At 31.5% G+C, this 18,358-nt stretch overlaps 1 protein-coding gene across 1 annotated transcript; it reads right to left on the reverse strand.

Moving 5' to 3' along the window:
• Positions 1-11,214: 11,214 nt before the first annotated feature.
• On the reverse strand, positions 11,215-15,984 carry LOC133204584 (ficolin-1-like). Its single transcript, XM_061340337.1, has 6 exons — positions 15,875-15,984; positions 15,365-15,418; positions 14,141-14,228; positions 12,834-12,930; positions 12,396-12,560; positions 11,215-11,567 (listed from the first exon to the last, which is right to left on the reverse strand). Exons 1-6 carry the CDS (start codon positions 15,982-15,984, stop codon positions 11,341-11,343), a joined length of 741 nt encoding a protein of 246 aa, XP_061196321.1. The 3' UTR covers positions 11,215-11,340.
• Positions 15,985-18,358: the final 2,374 nt, after the last annotated feature.

An 18,358-nucleotide genomic window follows, 5' to 3' on the forward strand; every position in this document is an offset into this window, starting at 1 on the left:
GCTTCGATAATGTTCACAGTTTGTAGATTTTACAAAACAACCCTCTCGGGGTTTTCTACGGAAAATGATCATTTTCCGTAGAAAACCCCGAGAGGGTTGTTTTGTAAAATCTACAAACTGTGAACATTATCGAAGCATTGCAGAAGCCCAGGGACAGTTATGACAAATTAAATCATAGTTATTTATGCCCGGGAAATTCCGATCAGCCAAAAGGGAAGCTTGAACTTGAAGGTCACAAACATGTGCAAGATCATTGCAGATCCACGTTGCCTCGTCTGAAGTCATGTCGTGTGCAGTGAGCATGTAAGTTAGTTATATATGTCTGAAGATTTTTATAATTTTGAAATTGAATTCAATTACATGCTGGTTTGTATTGATTTATGGGAATTCGCACGGAAATTATAGTCCTGTTATCAATATTTCGTCTGCTTATTCCCGCGACTTGTCAACATTTGAAGAGGATATATTTCGTGTGTTCGTCAGGTTTATGAATAATAATTCACAAAAATAGCATTTTTTGTATATGATTACAACAAATTTTATATTTTTAACTAGCCTACTTTGTTCAAGACACAACAATCATCAAGTTATTAGAAAGGCAAGGTGTCCCGCTTGGGTATAAATCAAACGGAAAAATAACTTGATATTATATGTGGAAATATCAATAATATTGAAACACACAATTGTCTAATAAATAGAGCAAAATGAAAAATTACTGTTAAAAAACTATTTATATTATTGGTTTTTTTTTTACTTTTCTGTACTTTTAGGATAAAAAATGTCTATTTATTTATATCCAATACATTATAATATAAGACATTATGCATATGGTAGAATCTATTAAAATATCTTCATTCACTTAAATCAATAAATGAAATACAGATGAGATAAGTTGTTTAATCTTATAGTCAATTTCCATTAATTTAAAAGAATAGTCTAAGGGATGTTCATGTTTAATTCTTAGGAGAAAATCAACCCTACTTTACCCTAGACTAGAAAAAAGACTGTAGGTCAGAATGCAGGATGATTGAGCAAGGAGTGCTGGCAGATGGACTATTGAGGTACATGTATAAGAAATATGGACACAACTTTATCTAACTATCATGTAATGCAGCATCTGTGTTGCTATGTAAAATATATTACTTTTTTTTAAATTATAGGTCAACAAAAAATTTGGACTTTCATCAGGTGGACACATGTTCAGCAAGAAATTCTCACATCAAATGAATGATGGCTGTCTGTGGAAAAGAGATTTTCTCAGAATATATCACAGATCAGAAGCAGGAATTACATATTTATCTGATCAAAGAAATGTTTTGTAGAAATGTGGAAGTCAATGCATGTTATCATAGTTACTGCTGCTTGTTGCATGATTCCATTCTTGATTTTTTTCAGAAACTTTCAGTCAAAAATAGTTTTATTTATAATTATATAATGTTTAATTATTTGATTCCCAAGTACCCGATACAGTGCACACTTTGTAGAATGTGATTACTTTACAAAATCTTTGATTCAGATTTGAAATCTTACTCCCAGAGTGAATTTTTCAAGCATTATCTTTCATTAGATTACAATGTGAAGATTTACATGTACTGGCATTACAACAACTTGTAAATGATATATACCTAGCTCTATGTATTCAGTTGCTTTACATTTTCAAATACAGTTAAAATCTTAAAATACAGTTCTGGAATACATAAAAATGTGCCTGCTTTAGATCATTTAGTTAAAGGGTGATTTTAAGCAAGAGCATGCCGAACAAAATTGCTGGTAGTGGCCGGGTTAAAATTTAGATTTTTACAAATGAACTACATACATGTACTTGCAGTAGAAACCCTAAAGAGGTAATTTTTAATTCATTTCAATATAAGTTACTGACACTGATCAATAAATGTTTGTGCTACAAATTCTTAAAAAGAAATTTCATCCTTGAATAAGTATTTTGCATCTAAATGTGAAATTAAGTTTGATAGCTGCATGCATATTATTGTTACAAAGTTCAAGGATGTCATTTTCAGGCAAAGATGTCAAAGGGCATTTGATTGTCATAGATGGCTTTTTTGTTATCTTAAAACTCCAGCAAATTTTACGCAATATGTGATCACAATGAGGAGTTATATTTATTGGTGCTGAACAAACTATATACTTATAAATGTGTGTAGGTATTTATTGTCCCTCACTTTCGCGAAAGAGAGGGGACATTAAATCTCATTCATCTGTCGGGCTGTCTGTCACAAAAACTTTAACCTTGGCCATAACTTTTGAGTGAGAAGAGATTGGGCTTTTGTATTTCACATGTACATTACCTGAAACAAGACCTTTCCAAATCTACTGTGAATTTTGACCCCTTGGCCTTGGCCTTGAAGTTTGACCTACTTTTCAAAAAAATTAACATTACCTTAAATTGGTCATAACTTTTGAATGAGAAAAGATAGGACTTTCATATTATGCCTGTTTATTACCTGTGACAAGATCTTTTGAAATTATACTATGACTTTTAATCCCGTGACCTTGACCTTGAAGTTTGACCTACTTTTCAGAAAATTGATATTTCTTTAAATTGGTCATTAAATTTAAATGAGAAAAGATAGGGTTTCATATTAAATATGAACATTACCTGTAAGAATACCTTTCCAAGTGTACTATGATTTTTGACCCCATGACCATTACCTTGAAGTCTGACCTACTTTTCAAAATTTTTATCTTTGCTTATAACTTTTGATTTAGAATAGTTAAGGCTTTCATATTTAATATGTGCCTTAGTAGTGACAAAGTGTTTCCAAGCATGCTATAATTTTTGACCCCTTTACCTTGACCGTCATGTTTGACCTAAGTTTCAAAAATTTTATATTTGGTGATTACTTTTGAATGACATATGATAGGGTGTTCATATTTGACAAGTGCATTACCTGTGTCAAAATGTTTCTGAATATGCTATGATATTTGACCCCGTGACCTTGACCTTTCAGTTTGACCTAATTTTCAAACATTTCATCAGTTTGCTAACTTTTGAAGGAGCAAAGATAGGGCATTCATATTTGACAAGTGCATTACCTGTGACAAGCATTTCCAAATGTACTATGATTTTTAATCCCATGACCTTGACCTTGAAGTTTGACCTAATTTTTAAAAAGTTTATCATTGCTAATAACATTTGATTGAGAGAAGAGATGGTATTTACATTTGACATGTGCATTACCTGTTTCAAGACCTTTCTGATTGTATACTCTGGTTTCTGATATTTTTTTTTTACATGTGCATCACTTGTGAGAAGATCTTTTGGATTTTATTATGATATTTGACCTCATGACCTTGATCTTGAAGTTTGATGTAGTTTTGAGAAGCTATAGTCTTTGCCATCACTGTTATTAATTCAATAATTTATGGTTTTTTGTATGATGCACAGATAAGACAGGACAAACAAACAAGACAGTTAAAATATGCCATAAATAATGGCATTGGCATCCCATCCACTAAGACATCGAAAGCGGGGGACCACAATTCTTTGAATTTGCTTGTTGTTTTCAAAACTCAGTTTACAAATGTAAAATATCCAATAATAACATAATACCAGGGACCTATATGTATATAACTACATATTCATGTATAGGCATATATATTAGTCCCTCTGATATTCATATATTAAGCTTTGAATGGCATGTTCACTATACATGTATATTGATTTCATGTTTATGTCATAAATGATGTATTGAAATCTTTTCTAGTCTATGAAAATTTTATGTATGATTTTTCTCATAACTTTTTGGAAGGTTTATTATTTATTCCTGGTTATATTAAAGGTTAAGTTGCTTTGAATTAGTCCTGTGCATGTGAAGAATGTATGTGATAATTTTTCTGTAATTGCCACTAGAAAATTGTATTTTATAAAATTGTCAAACATAACATTCATAAGAATAAAATGACAGAGGAAATTCGAAGTGAATATTTTGAATATCATTAGTGTAAAATACCATAAAAATAGAATGTATAACTGGGAGAAATGAATGTATTTATGTCACAATTTCACCAAATTGATATGTTTTTGGGGATTAAAAATCTTTTTTATAGACATTTAAAACACTCTGTAAAATGAAGATTTCAGAAAGTATAGAGCAAATTCGGGCTAATTTTTTTTCGATAATTTGCCTGATTACTATATCTTTTTTACCTTGTAAATTAATCTTGAACCTTTGAATATTCATCAGACAAAAATCTAAATATTTGACATTATATGGTCAATTGTAAAAATTGAGATGAAATTTCATGTGAATTCATAAAAACTGAGAATTTTGAAAAAATATCGAGGAAATTCGGATTAAATATATTTATTGAATAAAAAGGATTTCATGTTATCTTCTCACCAGCTCATTTCATATGAATTAGTCATCAAAAATAAGTAACAACTTTAATTTTATTGTGAAAGATATTTTTTCAGTCAGCAAAATTTATTCATATGCATAAATTTCAAAACTTCTCTGTGTAAAAGTACTATTTTTAGGACTGACTTTCAAATGACCTTGACTGAAAATCAAGGCCGATGACACCAAAATTTTTGGATGTTAAAAGAGTGTAAACAGTCTGAATATTGAGTATTCAGAAAATCAAGATTCTGCCATTATAAGAAATATGAGAAGAATCCATCCTTAACATTCAGTATAGAGCTCTTTATCACATGTTTACTCCTTTATACAGTGGATATAGCTCATTTGATATCGTTTTCATATCCACGGCTGTGACGTCACAATGGTTTTGCGTGAAATTTACCAAATTAAATATCGTGGCTTTACATTTAATTTTATAAAAACCGGTAACGGTAGCCTAGTGGAAGGGCGCTCGCTTCGTGATCGGGAGGCCCGGGTTCGATTCTCGTTCGCCGCGCCTAGGTAGTGACTGTTCCTTTGCCAAGCACTCGGCACCAGAAGTGAAAGTCACAGGTCTGTCTTTCGGCTGATGCCTTTAAAAGCGAGATTCCGTGTCATGGCAGGCTTTGGCACGATAAAGAATCCTCACTACTCAATGGCCCTGAGTGCCGAGTATAGGTCTTAATTTGAAGCCCTTCACCGGTATATGGTGACGTTTCTATGTGAGTGAAAAATTCACGAATGGGACGTTAAACAGCATACAAGCAATCAATCAATCAACCAAGTACATATAAAAAATAAAGTAAAACATGAAATATCTATATGTTTGTTAAACATGTGATCAAAAGAATTTCACATGGTTTGTGGTTAGATATTATTTTTTATCCAAGGTTTTGGGATAAAAAAAAAACACAACTCGTTGAATAAATAATAATATCCAGCCACAAACCATGGGTTATCCTATGATCATATATATATATATATATATATATATATATATATATATATATATATATATATATATATATATATATATATATATATATATATATATATATATATATGCTTTGTTGTTTTTTTTTTTTAAACAACACCACATGTAAATAAAACGTAAATAGATAACAAATTGTTTATATCATCGTAGAATTTAATTTATTCAATAGTAATCAAAATGCAGATTACTCTAACTGTGTTAAAGTAACTTGGAACTCTTTAGTGTGCTGTGCACAGAAGGTTCTTTATATGTAAACAGACCACCATGTTCCACCTCGATCACTAACCATAAGCTTGGTTTCTTGTTTGTAATAATCTCTACCATTTTAAATTCCACTAATGATATAAGGATATATTGTGGATGACCCTGCATTCGCTAATGGTATACAGGTATTTGTATAATTATACAATGACGCTGCTATATTCATAATTGACATAATTGTATCATTAATGGATGTTATATCATTGAAGATTAAAAAGATTTCCCGAGCAAATCGTCCAAATAAATGATGCCCACGCATTACCGAAACATATATTTTATGCCTGGTAGCTATAAAAGTAAATAGTTGCCCCCGGAAGATGAAGTCAGGTGTCTGTATTACCGAGGCTCAATTGTATATTTTATTTGCAACCTTTTGACAAATTTTAAGTTCCCTGTGATGAAAACGATATCTATAAAACTGGGACTTGTATTAATAGCGGCTCAAAAAGTGGGAAAGTAGTAATATGTAATTTTATAATTTTAAACGTGTCAGTATTAGGTATAAAATCATACACATATGCTAAATTATAACTGGATTTGTATCACTATTGGATGTACAACACAGTTCTGTGCCTACGTTAAGGTAACAAACCAGTAAATTACTTACAGTCCACATGTAGGTTTCACGGAAACAATTCACCTCCATAAATTTCCCATTGACAGTTACATTATGAACACCAGTCGACTCAAAGCAATCACAGGAATGGGAACATCCTGTTGTATAGAAAAAAGACGGAATCGGGTCATAACGCTTACAAAGACGCAAATAGGTATGGATATTCTAACTTAATGTATATGACTGAAATAATTTTATTATACCTTATAATGGGAGTATATTGAGGGTAAGTTACAAATGTTAGCCATTTTTTTCGTAAAGAATTTCATTATATTTACTTTATAACTTTAATCTTGATTGTGACCCTATCCTAGCTGTCGGGACCTTGTATTGAATATAATACAAAAATAGGTCTGCTAATAAAGGGGAACAATTCGTACGCATGGGATTTCCAACAGGTTGTTGGAAACCTTGGTCTCCAAAAACTACATAGGTATCGTCAATCGAAACACAAGCATCATTTTAATATCAACTTCGGAGTACTTGTGTGTATAAATTCTTTATTCTACTATTCTTTTAAAAAAGAAGAAAATTTGGTTCTAACAATTCACATCCAAAGTTTGACATAGTCCACATCGTGGTTTCGCCAGATTCCTTAGACCATGGTACATACATTTGAATCACACTTTCTTTGAATGTTCCTCATTTACTTTATTAACAGCCATGTTCTTTTTTCAGAAAAATACTTTAAAAGAAGTGTTCCTATCTATTCCTACGCAAAACTCTGACTCCAAAAATGGTCCCAGTAAAATCCCATGGGTTTATTGGTTAAAATATTCAAGTGCTATGTGATTATGCGTCCCGGTTAAAGTTTTGGGAGCATGTCTATATCGCCAAGTACATGTAACTATAGGCCTATTTGGTTGAATGGTGTATCAATGATGCACAGTTTTAAATTTGCATTATTATACATTAGAGCACATTGTAATTTATGCAAAAAAAGCTTTTCCAAAAACTGCCAGAGCCATTTCCTTATAAATACGATGCATTATGTTCAATTACAGATGTGGATCTCATACGCATTAACATTGTGATGTTTAAAAAAAAAAAAAACAGAATATACATCACACGATTAATTTTTATCTTTTTCAAATGATTACGATATTGGTGTGTGGCAATGATAAGATAATTTGAGGTAATTATTTTTTAATCAAAAAGGGCCAGTGACAAGATCAAGAAAAGGATCCTGACCAGAAGGTGTAAGATGTTACCAGACAGATGGCAGGTATAGTGTTCCCTATGTGGTCCCCCCTTTTTACCTAAGTCGGTATCAACGAAATACAAATTAAGAAAATATAAATATAGTTTAGTTCATAACATGATAATCTGTTTTAAAACAGTAAAGTAAAATTATTTTCGGTACAATTTTTGATGTAAGTACATGTACTTTTTTTTTTTTTTTTTTTACAATTTTTTTATACAATGAGATCAATATTACTTACCATTTATTCTCCTTATTTTCTATACGGCATGCATGAAATGGAAAGAGGGATTATTAAACATTGCCAGTAACAAAACAAATACTTGAAATACGAAAGAGTTGTATTATAAAAAGGAAAAAATATAAAATGTTAATATACATTGAAATACAGAAAAAAGATGTACATGTATGTATATTCTTCCCGATGCCCATTTTAATGAAAAGGATTACGAGGTAACATATGGTCAAATCTTAAACTTATAAAAGAACATATAACTCATAATAGGTGACAAGAATTATATCACTTATTCTATGAAGCGTTCATTTACAATTGATTTAAATGCTATATTTTAATCATACAAATTAATGTTGTAAATTTTACCCATCTTAAGTATCGATAGAATATTCCCAATAACTGTAGTTGGTAAATAAAAAGAAATCTTGATATGTAATTAACAAATTTACATTTCTTACAAATATATATTTCAAACTATGTGTTTAAGAATTTTGAAATATTGTAAAACAGAAAACATGGGGGTGGGGAGGGAGGGGGGAGATAAGTGTGAAAGTATATTGCAGGAGTTGGCATACCTTTGTATAACGTGAACACTTAGTCGCCACGTGCACTGGATGAGACCCGTTGTTTCTAAATTCCTCTCCCCACAATCGGCAGTATTTGGGGGTTGTGTTACAAAGTTCCACACCGTAACACATCCCTGACTGTGCACAAACTGTGGCACACTGTATCAAAGGACTACCGAGTCGATTAATTTCAAACTCAGAAAAAAAGTCAGAATTTTGATACATCTCCACTTCTGTGGAATATGTAAAAGTAACTTCCATGACTTCGAATGAATACACCGGTAAAATTAAGAAAAATGTCAAAATGACCATGTTTTCTAAAAAATAATGTAGATGATATATGAGTCAAAGAAACGTCTACGTTAAAGGGTATAACTGAATTTATTGACGTTGGGTGAAAACATTTTCATTGGTTTATGAATTTTGGACCCATCATTTAATATGATTTCCTACTTACTACAAAGATAAGATCAGATGACATATTGCTTTTGACTCTCTTTGTAATGGTAACCCAACAACAAACGTACTACATTGTTTTAATTTAAAAGGTTTCCGCATCAATATATATCATGAAATATGTCGGAATCCACTTTTATGAACATACACGGAGTTTCTTTGTATCTTATTCATAAAAACCACATCACAATTGTAAAAAGTAATGAGTAAACCTTGTTACTAAGGTAAGGATCGGCCTGGAGATATTCCCGTGATATCTGTTGTGCTGGAAGTAGAACATTTACAATATTTACACTTTTTGATGCAGACCTTATGATCATGCAAATATTTGCAAGATATGATGCAAAAAAGGTAACATCAATACAGAAAATTATTTCTTTAATATTGCTCATTAAAGTGCAATTTATTTTCAAAACATATTACTAGAGAAAAAATCTATGCTACTAAAAGAAACGTTCTGTTTGAACTTTCATAACTGTATACAATGTACGTGTGAATGGTGGACTCATGTGCTATCATTACTACATTGTAGTATCATTGATGATAAGCTATCGATACTACATTATAGTATCATGGATGATGTGCTATCGATATTACATTGTAGTATCGTGGATGATGTGCTATCGATACTACATTATAGTATCATTGATGATAAGCTATCGATACTACATTGTGGTATCATGGATGATGTGCTATCGATACTACATTGTAGTATCATGGATGATGTGCTATCGATACTACATTGTAGTATCGTGGATGATGTGCTATCGAAACTACATTGTAGTATTACATATATATGTTTTGGTCTCTGAAAGGATTTCTTCTCTCTTTCACACAGAGACAACAAACATGGCAAATATTACAATTTTCATCTCTAAGGTATTATACAGTCTGTATAAATGATCGTCTTTTCTTTAAAAAAAATATAATAGAATTAACTACAGAGTGTATATCAAAAATATGTCTTATTATATCTCAACATATCTCAACAAGTCTCTACAGCCCAGTAATCTAGAACTTCGGTACTAGCTTGAAAATACGGATATATATTTAATTGGTGTGGTAAAATTTAGAAATTTATTTAGAAATTAAGGATTATCTCCCTCATGCATAGCTCTGATCCTTTGATGTATTTGACTCCAGTCTTTGGCACTTTTTCAGCACCTAAGATATATATGAAGTGACAAAGTGATGCTTTAATAAATAACAAATAATAAACGATCAGTTTGGTACATTAATTTTAAAACTGCGGTTATAACAATTATTTGCTGCTGACCTACATCTTTGCAATACCTAAACCTTTGACCTTATGTTAAGGAGTCTTTGACAGATTAGAAATGGAAAAGAAATACCAGAGGTAGGTGTATCTTTGTTGTAATATAGCGTTGAAATATTAAACAGATTTGTGATAAAAATTTCACGACCATTTTAGATCTCAATGGATTTTGAAGTGTCGATATGCTATGGTTTTGGTCTTGCAAAACACAATATATCATTAAGTGAAATGCTGACTGACGTTTTTATACTAATTGTTAGGTCATTTTTACACGCTGAATTGTCTACGGATTTTCCGTTTTTTCCCGATTATGACAAGGAACACACGGCGGGCATGACAGGTCGGCAGGGGATGCTCACTCCTCCATGGCACTTGATCCCACCTCTGATGTTTTACATGTAGAAGTCCCTGTAAATTGTTCTACTCCCTATATGTATTGTTTAAATGGACTTTGAGCTTGGATACTGTACGTTATCTCCATATTTCATGCAATATTTTGCAAAAATGACTTAATTCAACAGCTAGCATTTTTTTCTCATAAATAATCAAAAATCAAAATCCAGTTAATACGCACATCTCTGGTATGTGTACATTTAAGAACTTGAATATTCTGGACAAATGATGTATGCCTTTTAGTAGCCGCCCGTCTTCCCTCCCACCATTAATTTTCATCTTTTCAATTTTCCTTCAGAAAACCCGGTTAATAATTGTAAGCATCGCGTCTATTGTCAAAGACATGCATTATTATTTGACAGCTCTGTTTGCATACCTGTATATGCCACAACTTTTACTTGGGTAGAAATTGTAATATGATGTATACAACTTCTTAAAGAAATAATTACCGGCCCGGAATTATTAAATATTACTAATATGTATCCCAAGTACCTATGAGGTGCGTAAATAGAATATTCCGGACAATCTACAAAATTCAGGAATACTGTAATATAATTAATGACAATCAATTGAATTTTTGATTCATTTTAGTCGATATTGTGTATATTAAATAATCTTCTTGCCGATATCAGTTGCAAAACTAAATTGTGTAAGAAATTAGTAAGTGAATAAGAACATTTATTGACGAATTTGAATTTCAATTAAATGTATTGTACATGTAAAAACTTGACTTTGAATAAATTAATATATAATCAACTAATAATTGGTGTTTTAACCTAATTTCTTTCAGTAAAAAAAAAATTCAAAAGTATGATTATATTTAAAAATTTGAGAGAAACTCACAAATTTACATGTTATTTGTAAATGCTAAAACGGTGAATCGATGTTGGTATACATTAATCTGTAGCAATTCTTTTCAATTTCATTGAAACTAAATTATACAATTCACTAGTTATCCACTTCATTCTCTCACAGCACACTCTACGGTTTCCGAATCATCATTCTGGTCTCTTTCAAGGAGAAGATGCCTCTGGTTAAGGTGCTCCAGTGGACTCTGTATCCGTACTCTCCGTTTAGGTCCGACATGGTGCAATCATTATACCACCAAGCAGACCGTAGGTACGCGGCACAGTCAAAATTATCAGCCCCGTCGTTATCAACATCAGGGGCGCTGAAGCCCATGCCATGGTGGTATGCCAAGTTATCTCCTGCAGAAAATTAAACAAGTATTCCTACAGAGGATCCGACTGCGAAGCATATATTAATTCCCACTTTTGAAGGCAAGAAAAAAAGCAAGGAAACGTACATAAAAGTAGGGGAAAAACAAATATAAGATCGCTCAATATTTACTCATTACCCCCCCCCCCCCAATGAATAAGGACTCCAAAAGTAAATATTTTCTTGTCAAGAAAACTTGTATTTGTACACCAGGTAACATACATGTACATGTATATATCCAGGAATATGTGTTTAAAATTTTCTTTCGTGCATCAAGTTGAATAATATGGAAAATATATAGGATCATGCATTACACACAAGGCAGGCTGTCAGATCGATAGGTGATTGTAGACAGGACCCCACCCACCAATGATTATTTAAACATTCTTCTGGCAAACATTAACAATGTGTTCAAGTTTGAAAAATTCAAAAATGACGTAGAATTAAACTTTTTTCCGAATGAAAAAAAATCACATTTTGTAGAACATAAAACAATTAAGATAAGTTTTTTCTAATTAAAACATTTATTTTACTTTATTATTATTTTAATTCCAAGCATATTGTTTACATTTGATAGAAGTATAAATCCATGTTAGAAAACAATTTTTAAAAAGCCCGGGGTGTATATACGTATACACTGTATATCGGAGGAAGGGGTCCAGTCAACAAGCACCTCTGCATGCATATTGTCACATATGTTGGAAGAAATGGCTGATTGATCATGTTGATGAAAGGGTAAGAAAAAGAACTACTTATCAATATTTTATTGTTATTTTTTCAAAGAAACTGAATATGTTTCAGCTGTCTAATATATTTACCTGCGTCTCCAGAGTATCCGAAAACAGTAAGTTTATACTTATTTCCCTCGGTGTCCACTGAAAAATTACTATACTCTGCGTATTTCCATTCCCCGTTATTTTCCATTAGGTCGACTCGCAGATAAGTAAGACCCTTTTTTGTTAACAGATGAATATTTTCATTTCCTGTTTAAAGAAGAGTGTATAATTTTTAAGATTAATTGCGCGAATCTTAAAGGTCATGCATGCCACCTTGATACGCGTACTCAAACACTCGGTTGACTAAAGAATTGAAAGTTATATAAAGGAAAAGAAAAGAGATGGTTTGTCCCTAAAATGTTGAAATTATTGCTGCATCTGCACCCGAAAGTCGGTAAACAATATTAAATAAATATAATGTTTTCTCTTCTTTTTTTTTTTCTTTTTTTTTCATATAACTGCTTTTGTGTTTAACCTTACCAAGCCAGAATTCAGAATTTAAGGAACCAAATCCATATTTGTAACTTGACCAATTCCGATTAAACGACACAGAGCCATCCAGCCTTCTTTGTATAACCTATAAAGTGAAAGAAATGTTGGAAAACTGAAACTTTATGAATATTTATTTCTAAAAGACCTTAAAAAATCACACTTGATACCATTTCTACACATAGATGCAACTCGATGAATGATGGTAAAACGAGGTTTTAATCATACTCGTAAAACTAGTTTTTAATCATAAACTTTACTGTAACCGAAAACTTTACTTGTGTCCAAAGTTTATTTATTTTTCTATATCAAAATATACAAAAGCCAATGTCATATCAGTTTGATACAAGATTTCATTCTCATAATTCTAGTTAAAGATAAAATTCCTATATGACAGAAGCTGTATCCTTAATGGTTTGAATATACTAGTAGAAGGTAATTAATCATACAAGTTTTTAAGTAAAACTTCTTTCAATCCAAGCAAACTGCCTTCAGTGAAGCTAGTTTTTTGCCAAAAGAAAACAGAACAGTTTTTGTGATTCCAAAAATGTCATTTATTAAAAATGACGATAAAAATCCACATTATAAAAAATTACTGGGAGGCCAAAAAACCAATATTTCCTGTATTATACATTATAGGTAAAACAGTCCAAAATGAGTACATATTACATAATTACAACAAACATTATACACTGAAATGGCCTCCCAGAACTAGATGATAAAACAAAAGCAAAAAAGGTGGCCAAAAATTCTGCTGCAAAGAGATAACAGACAATACAATATATATAAAAATGAAATACAAAGGTGGTAAGTAAACTGCTGGGGCGGAGGAGGGTAGCAATAGAAAAACACAGCCACTCTCGACAAAACAAAAATGATAATGAAAGATGCTAATCAGCTATTGGATGAAAACTAAATCGAGAGGCCCCCGACAGGGTGCGTTATGTAAATACTTACATAACAAAATACTGTACAATGATTGGGTAAAAACAAAGAGGCCCCTGGTGGGGTGCATTACAAAACATATTACATAAACAAAAAAGGGGGGTTGACAATGAAATAACAAAACATACTAACATATATAATACTTATCAAATACAGGATTCAATTAAACGAACTTTATTTAAAACAATTTATTAACATAAATTTATCTTTATAATGATAATAATATCAGTAATGGGTGTTTAGTCACCCACTTTTGCAAAATTATACATGAGGGAATTTTAATCTTAATAAAGTACCACAGCGCTTTTTTCATACTTTAGGGATACAAACTTCTAGTAGTAAACAGTACTCACAGTCCACATATGGTTTCCACGGAAACACTTGTAAACTTCCATTAACTTTCCATTAACAGTAAGAATTTGGACACCGGTCGAGTCAAAGCTATCACAGGAATGGGAACATCCTAACAGATGTAAAGAAAAAAGGTGATTTGATGCATAAATTAAAATTGGGCAGTCACGAAAAATATATCAATATTCTAGCCCTTAAATTAATCTCTTAAATATACCGATTTTAATCATATGACCGTATTATTATATTCTTGTTTCAAATCAGTACTTTAACACACATTTTTTCCTTAATGGCGCTTGAGTAAATGTGGCGCAAAGATATTCTTTAGACTTAACTTTAGGTGAATAAAAGAAATAACTGTCTTGTCTTGGGTTTATCTTTATGAGGTTAGATGGGTGGATATAATTAATTTGAATGAATACAATTATTCCGTAAAAATATTTCAATTACTTACCATTTATATTCCTTATTTTCTATGAGTGCATGGATATAATGGAAAGAAATATTTTAAAATATCAATAAAAAAAACAAAGACACAATTTAAAGGAGTAATAATCAAAAATAGGGAAAAACGAAAATTAATGTTCACATAAATAAAAAATAAGAAATTTATTTTCTAACTTTTGGCATTTTTGAGTAAATGATTACAAGAAAACTTCAATCCATATGTTGTATGATTCTGTATCTTTTTATTATAAAGCTGCATAAAATTTAGACAACGATTTCTCAAAAACTCTGTAATATTCTTTTTTTAAATATTCGTGAAAAGTGTTTTCATTGTTCAATAAAACATCCAGCCATCATACCCCAAACAATCAAACCCCATCCAAAGCCCCCCTCCCCCCAACCCACGAAAAGATGAAAATATAAATAAATAAAAAACAAAAAAAAACTAAAGTCACGACACAAACATAGTTGCCAAATTTACGAAAAAAGGACGTGTCAGAAATGCTATCTTTTCCGAATTGTGTTTCGTAGAACGCGGGGGGGGGGTGGGGGGGGGGGGCAGGCCCCCACTTTTTTCTGAGGAAATGGACAGTAAATTATTTTTTTTTAGCTTGTCAGATAATATTGGGAAGTCCCCCCACTTTCGATCAGGTTAGTTTTTTTTAGCTTGTCAGATAATTTAGAAAGTTTCAACCTTTTTTTTTTTCTTTTTTTTTTCTTTTTTTTTTTTTTTTTTTTTTTTTTTGGGTCAGTTTTTAGGGGTCAAGTTGCCCACCCACCCTCTTTTGAAATCGTTGCTGCGGGCCTGTTGGGATGGTTCGTTCCATGTTTTTCTGTTATTAAAATATTCAGAGTTAAACATTGAGTGTTTCTGCAATGTTCTGTGACCTATGTGAGACTTTCGGCTAAAACCCAACAGTGGCTTTTGTTATAATAGAAACTGCATTCAATAGATTCATTAATGAGGCGAATAAAAGGAAATATTACTAAGTGTCAACCGTTTACTATTTTTTTTAATATCACTTAGTCAGCCAGGATTAAAACAATGTTGATTTACAAATTATTTTAAATGCATGAATGTGTAATAATCATTCCAACGAACATTGTTTATTTTATCCTTTTTCAAGACAGAGTTCAGTCAAAATATTGGCAAATAAAAAAACCTTGGTAAGTAATATAACAAATTAAGAAATGCATTTCTTTTTATTTCTTTTTTTTTCAAAAGCACGAGTTCAAGAATTCAAAATATTAAAACCAGATGTGATTGTATGCTTTAACAAACGGCATACCTTTGTATAACGCGAGCACTGGGTAGACGATGGATCTGGACTATCTTTAGTGAATACTGCGCCCCACAGTCGACAGCGTTTTGGGGATGTGTTACAAAGTTCCACACCATAACAGACCGCTAATTTTGCACACACAGAGGCACACCGTAGTAAACGACTCCCCGGTCTGGTTAATTCAAATTCAGAGAAAATATCAGAATTTTGCTTCATTGCCACTTTTGAGGAATATGGAAAACTGAAATCCATGACATCAAAAGAATACACTGGTAAAATCAAGAAACATGTCAGAATGTTCATTTTTTTCTCCAAAATAATGTCTGTGCTAAATAACGCCATTATAAAAGGGTATAACTGTGCTATAGAAGTCATGAAAACTCCATTATTAAAGGTATAACTGTTAATATTGACCGTAGGGTGAAAATCTTTCCATTAATTTTGAATTTCAGACAATCCATTTGCAACAAAGCTCGAAATATCATTTCCTACTTATCACAAAGATCAGATGACAGAATGCTTTTGATTCTCCTTGTGCAGAAAACTAATATTATAATATTTGAATTTGAAAGGTTTTCCTGGAAAATCATGTTATGAAATTTGTCAGCTACTACCTTTCCTATTTTAAAACATACATGATTTTTTTGTGATTTTATCATAGACATGGTTAATTGTGACGTGTTATTATCATTTTTAATTAAAACATGTTAACTAAAACGTGATAAATACTCAGTGTAAGCTAAGTCTTTTATGTTATATTTTTTCATTACTAAAATATTGTGCATCCTGTTTATAATTAAATGAAGTTTTTTCCCAGACATTAATAGTAAAATAACGTTTATATTGTTGATCTGTGGATGATCAAAATGCTTTTAATTCTGTTGATAACATCAAACTATGGGAAAAACAATACTTAATTAAAACATACAAGAAATGATGTTTACAATAATTAAATGTCTGTGTGACGAAGTAAAATGTGTAAGGTGTAATGAAACATTTAGTGACTCCTTTCAAAGTGAGATCAGTTTAATACAAGGGAGGAAGGGGTGGGAGGTTGTGCTATACGCTGCTGTTTTAATTGTTTAAAAAAAGATGATTTTCCTGGTTTAGACATACAGGAAATTTTGTTGCATGCATGGCTCTTGTTTCTGAAATCGTGAATGGTTTACAGCATATGTTAGACACATTCAGGCAATATTCTGTCGCATAGAATGTAAAGGTCAACCAAAACAGAGAATGTAGTGTTTAAAAAATAGAGGTAAATATGGCAATCAGAAGTTAGAAGGTTATTCCCTATTCTCTTTTCACTATTCGAATGGCGAACCGCATTCTTTGGCCGGTTCGCTATTCAAATTACCGTAAGTGTCCTAATGATTTTTTTTTTCAAAAAAAAAACCTGAATGACTCAATATAACACATGTTAAAATAGCGAATTAAAGACAACTCTTAAAAAGAGAGACGACCCCAAACCAATGTAGCTAGCCTGATCTAAATGATGACAATGGATAATTTGAATAGCGAACCGGCCACAGAATGCGGTTCGCCATTCGAATAGGGAATAAGAATAGGGAATAACCTTCTGACTTCTAATTGCCGTTTGACTTTGTCTTTTTTTTTTAACATACAAAGAGGTTCTTTGTATCTTATTCACATAAACCACATCACAATTGTGCTAAGTGAGGATTAATCCAAGGTACTAAGGTAAGGATCGTCCTGGAGCTATTCCAGTGATATTTGTTTTATTGGAAATAACATTCACAATATTTGCACTCTTTGATATAGATCCTCTGAACTGACGATTACTCAAATATTTGAAAGATGCAAGGCACAACAAGACAGAAAATTTTAATATTGTTCATTATAAAAGTGCATTTATTTTCAAATACAGAATATTACAAGATTAGTTGGAAAACCATATAAGATGTGTAAGTAAAATCAAGTTGATGAGTTTGATTAATAAAAATAAGACATTTTTATTTCGTTTAAGGATGGCCGACTGGGGTTTTCACTGTGCAATATTTCGCGCATTACAGTGAAATACCGTGTATTTGCAACTCTAAAAATTTTTTTTTAAATATCATTTTTTTTTTATTTGAACAGAATTAAGATATTGCAGATAAAAAATGATTTTATTTAAGAAAATGATATCAATTAGCTATTTTTTTAAATTGATAGGTAGGTGGACGTCGTTATTACACTGTATGTGTTTATGCCGTTATGATAAATTGAAGCTCTTAAGGAGGATGTTTATTTGCTTCAAAATGCAAATAAAAACACTTTCCTTTATAATAGTGTAGTATCAAAATTTTGAGACTGTTACTAAAAATACCCTGACTGTAGATTTTCTTGAAACTTTGCATGTTCACTGAGATCAGTGTAGATTACATATAATATAAAAATAAAGAGTTTCTCTATTGTACTTTTTACACAATAAAACCCCATTCGGTTCCCTTAAAAGCACCAATTAAGGTACATACAGCCTTGTTTTTG

This window comes from Saccostrea echinata, unplaced genomic scaffold (genome assembly GCF_033153115.1).
Source record: "Saccostrea echinata isolate AGI-Se365-2 ecotype Australia unplaced genomic scaffold, CSIRO_AGI_Sech_v1 ptg000054l, whole genome shotgun sequence".
Taxonomy (NCBI): domain Eukaryota; kingdom Metazoa; phylum Mollusca; class Bivalvia; order Ostreida; family Ostreidae; genus Saccostrea; species Saccostrea echinata.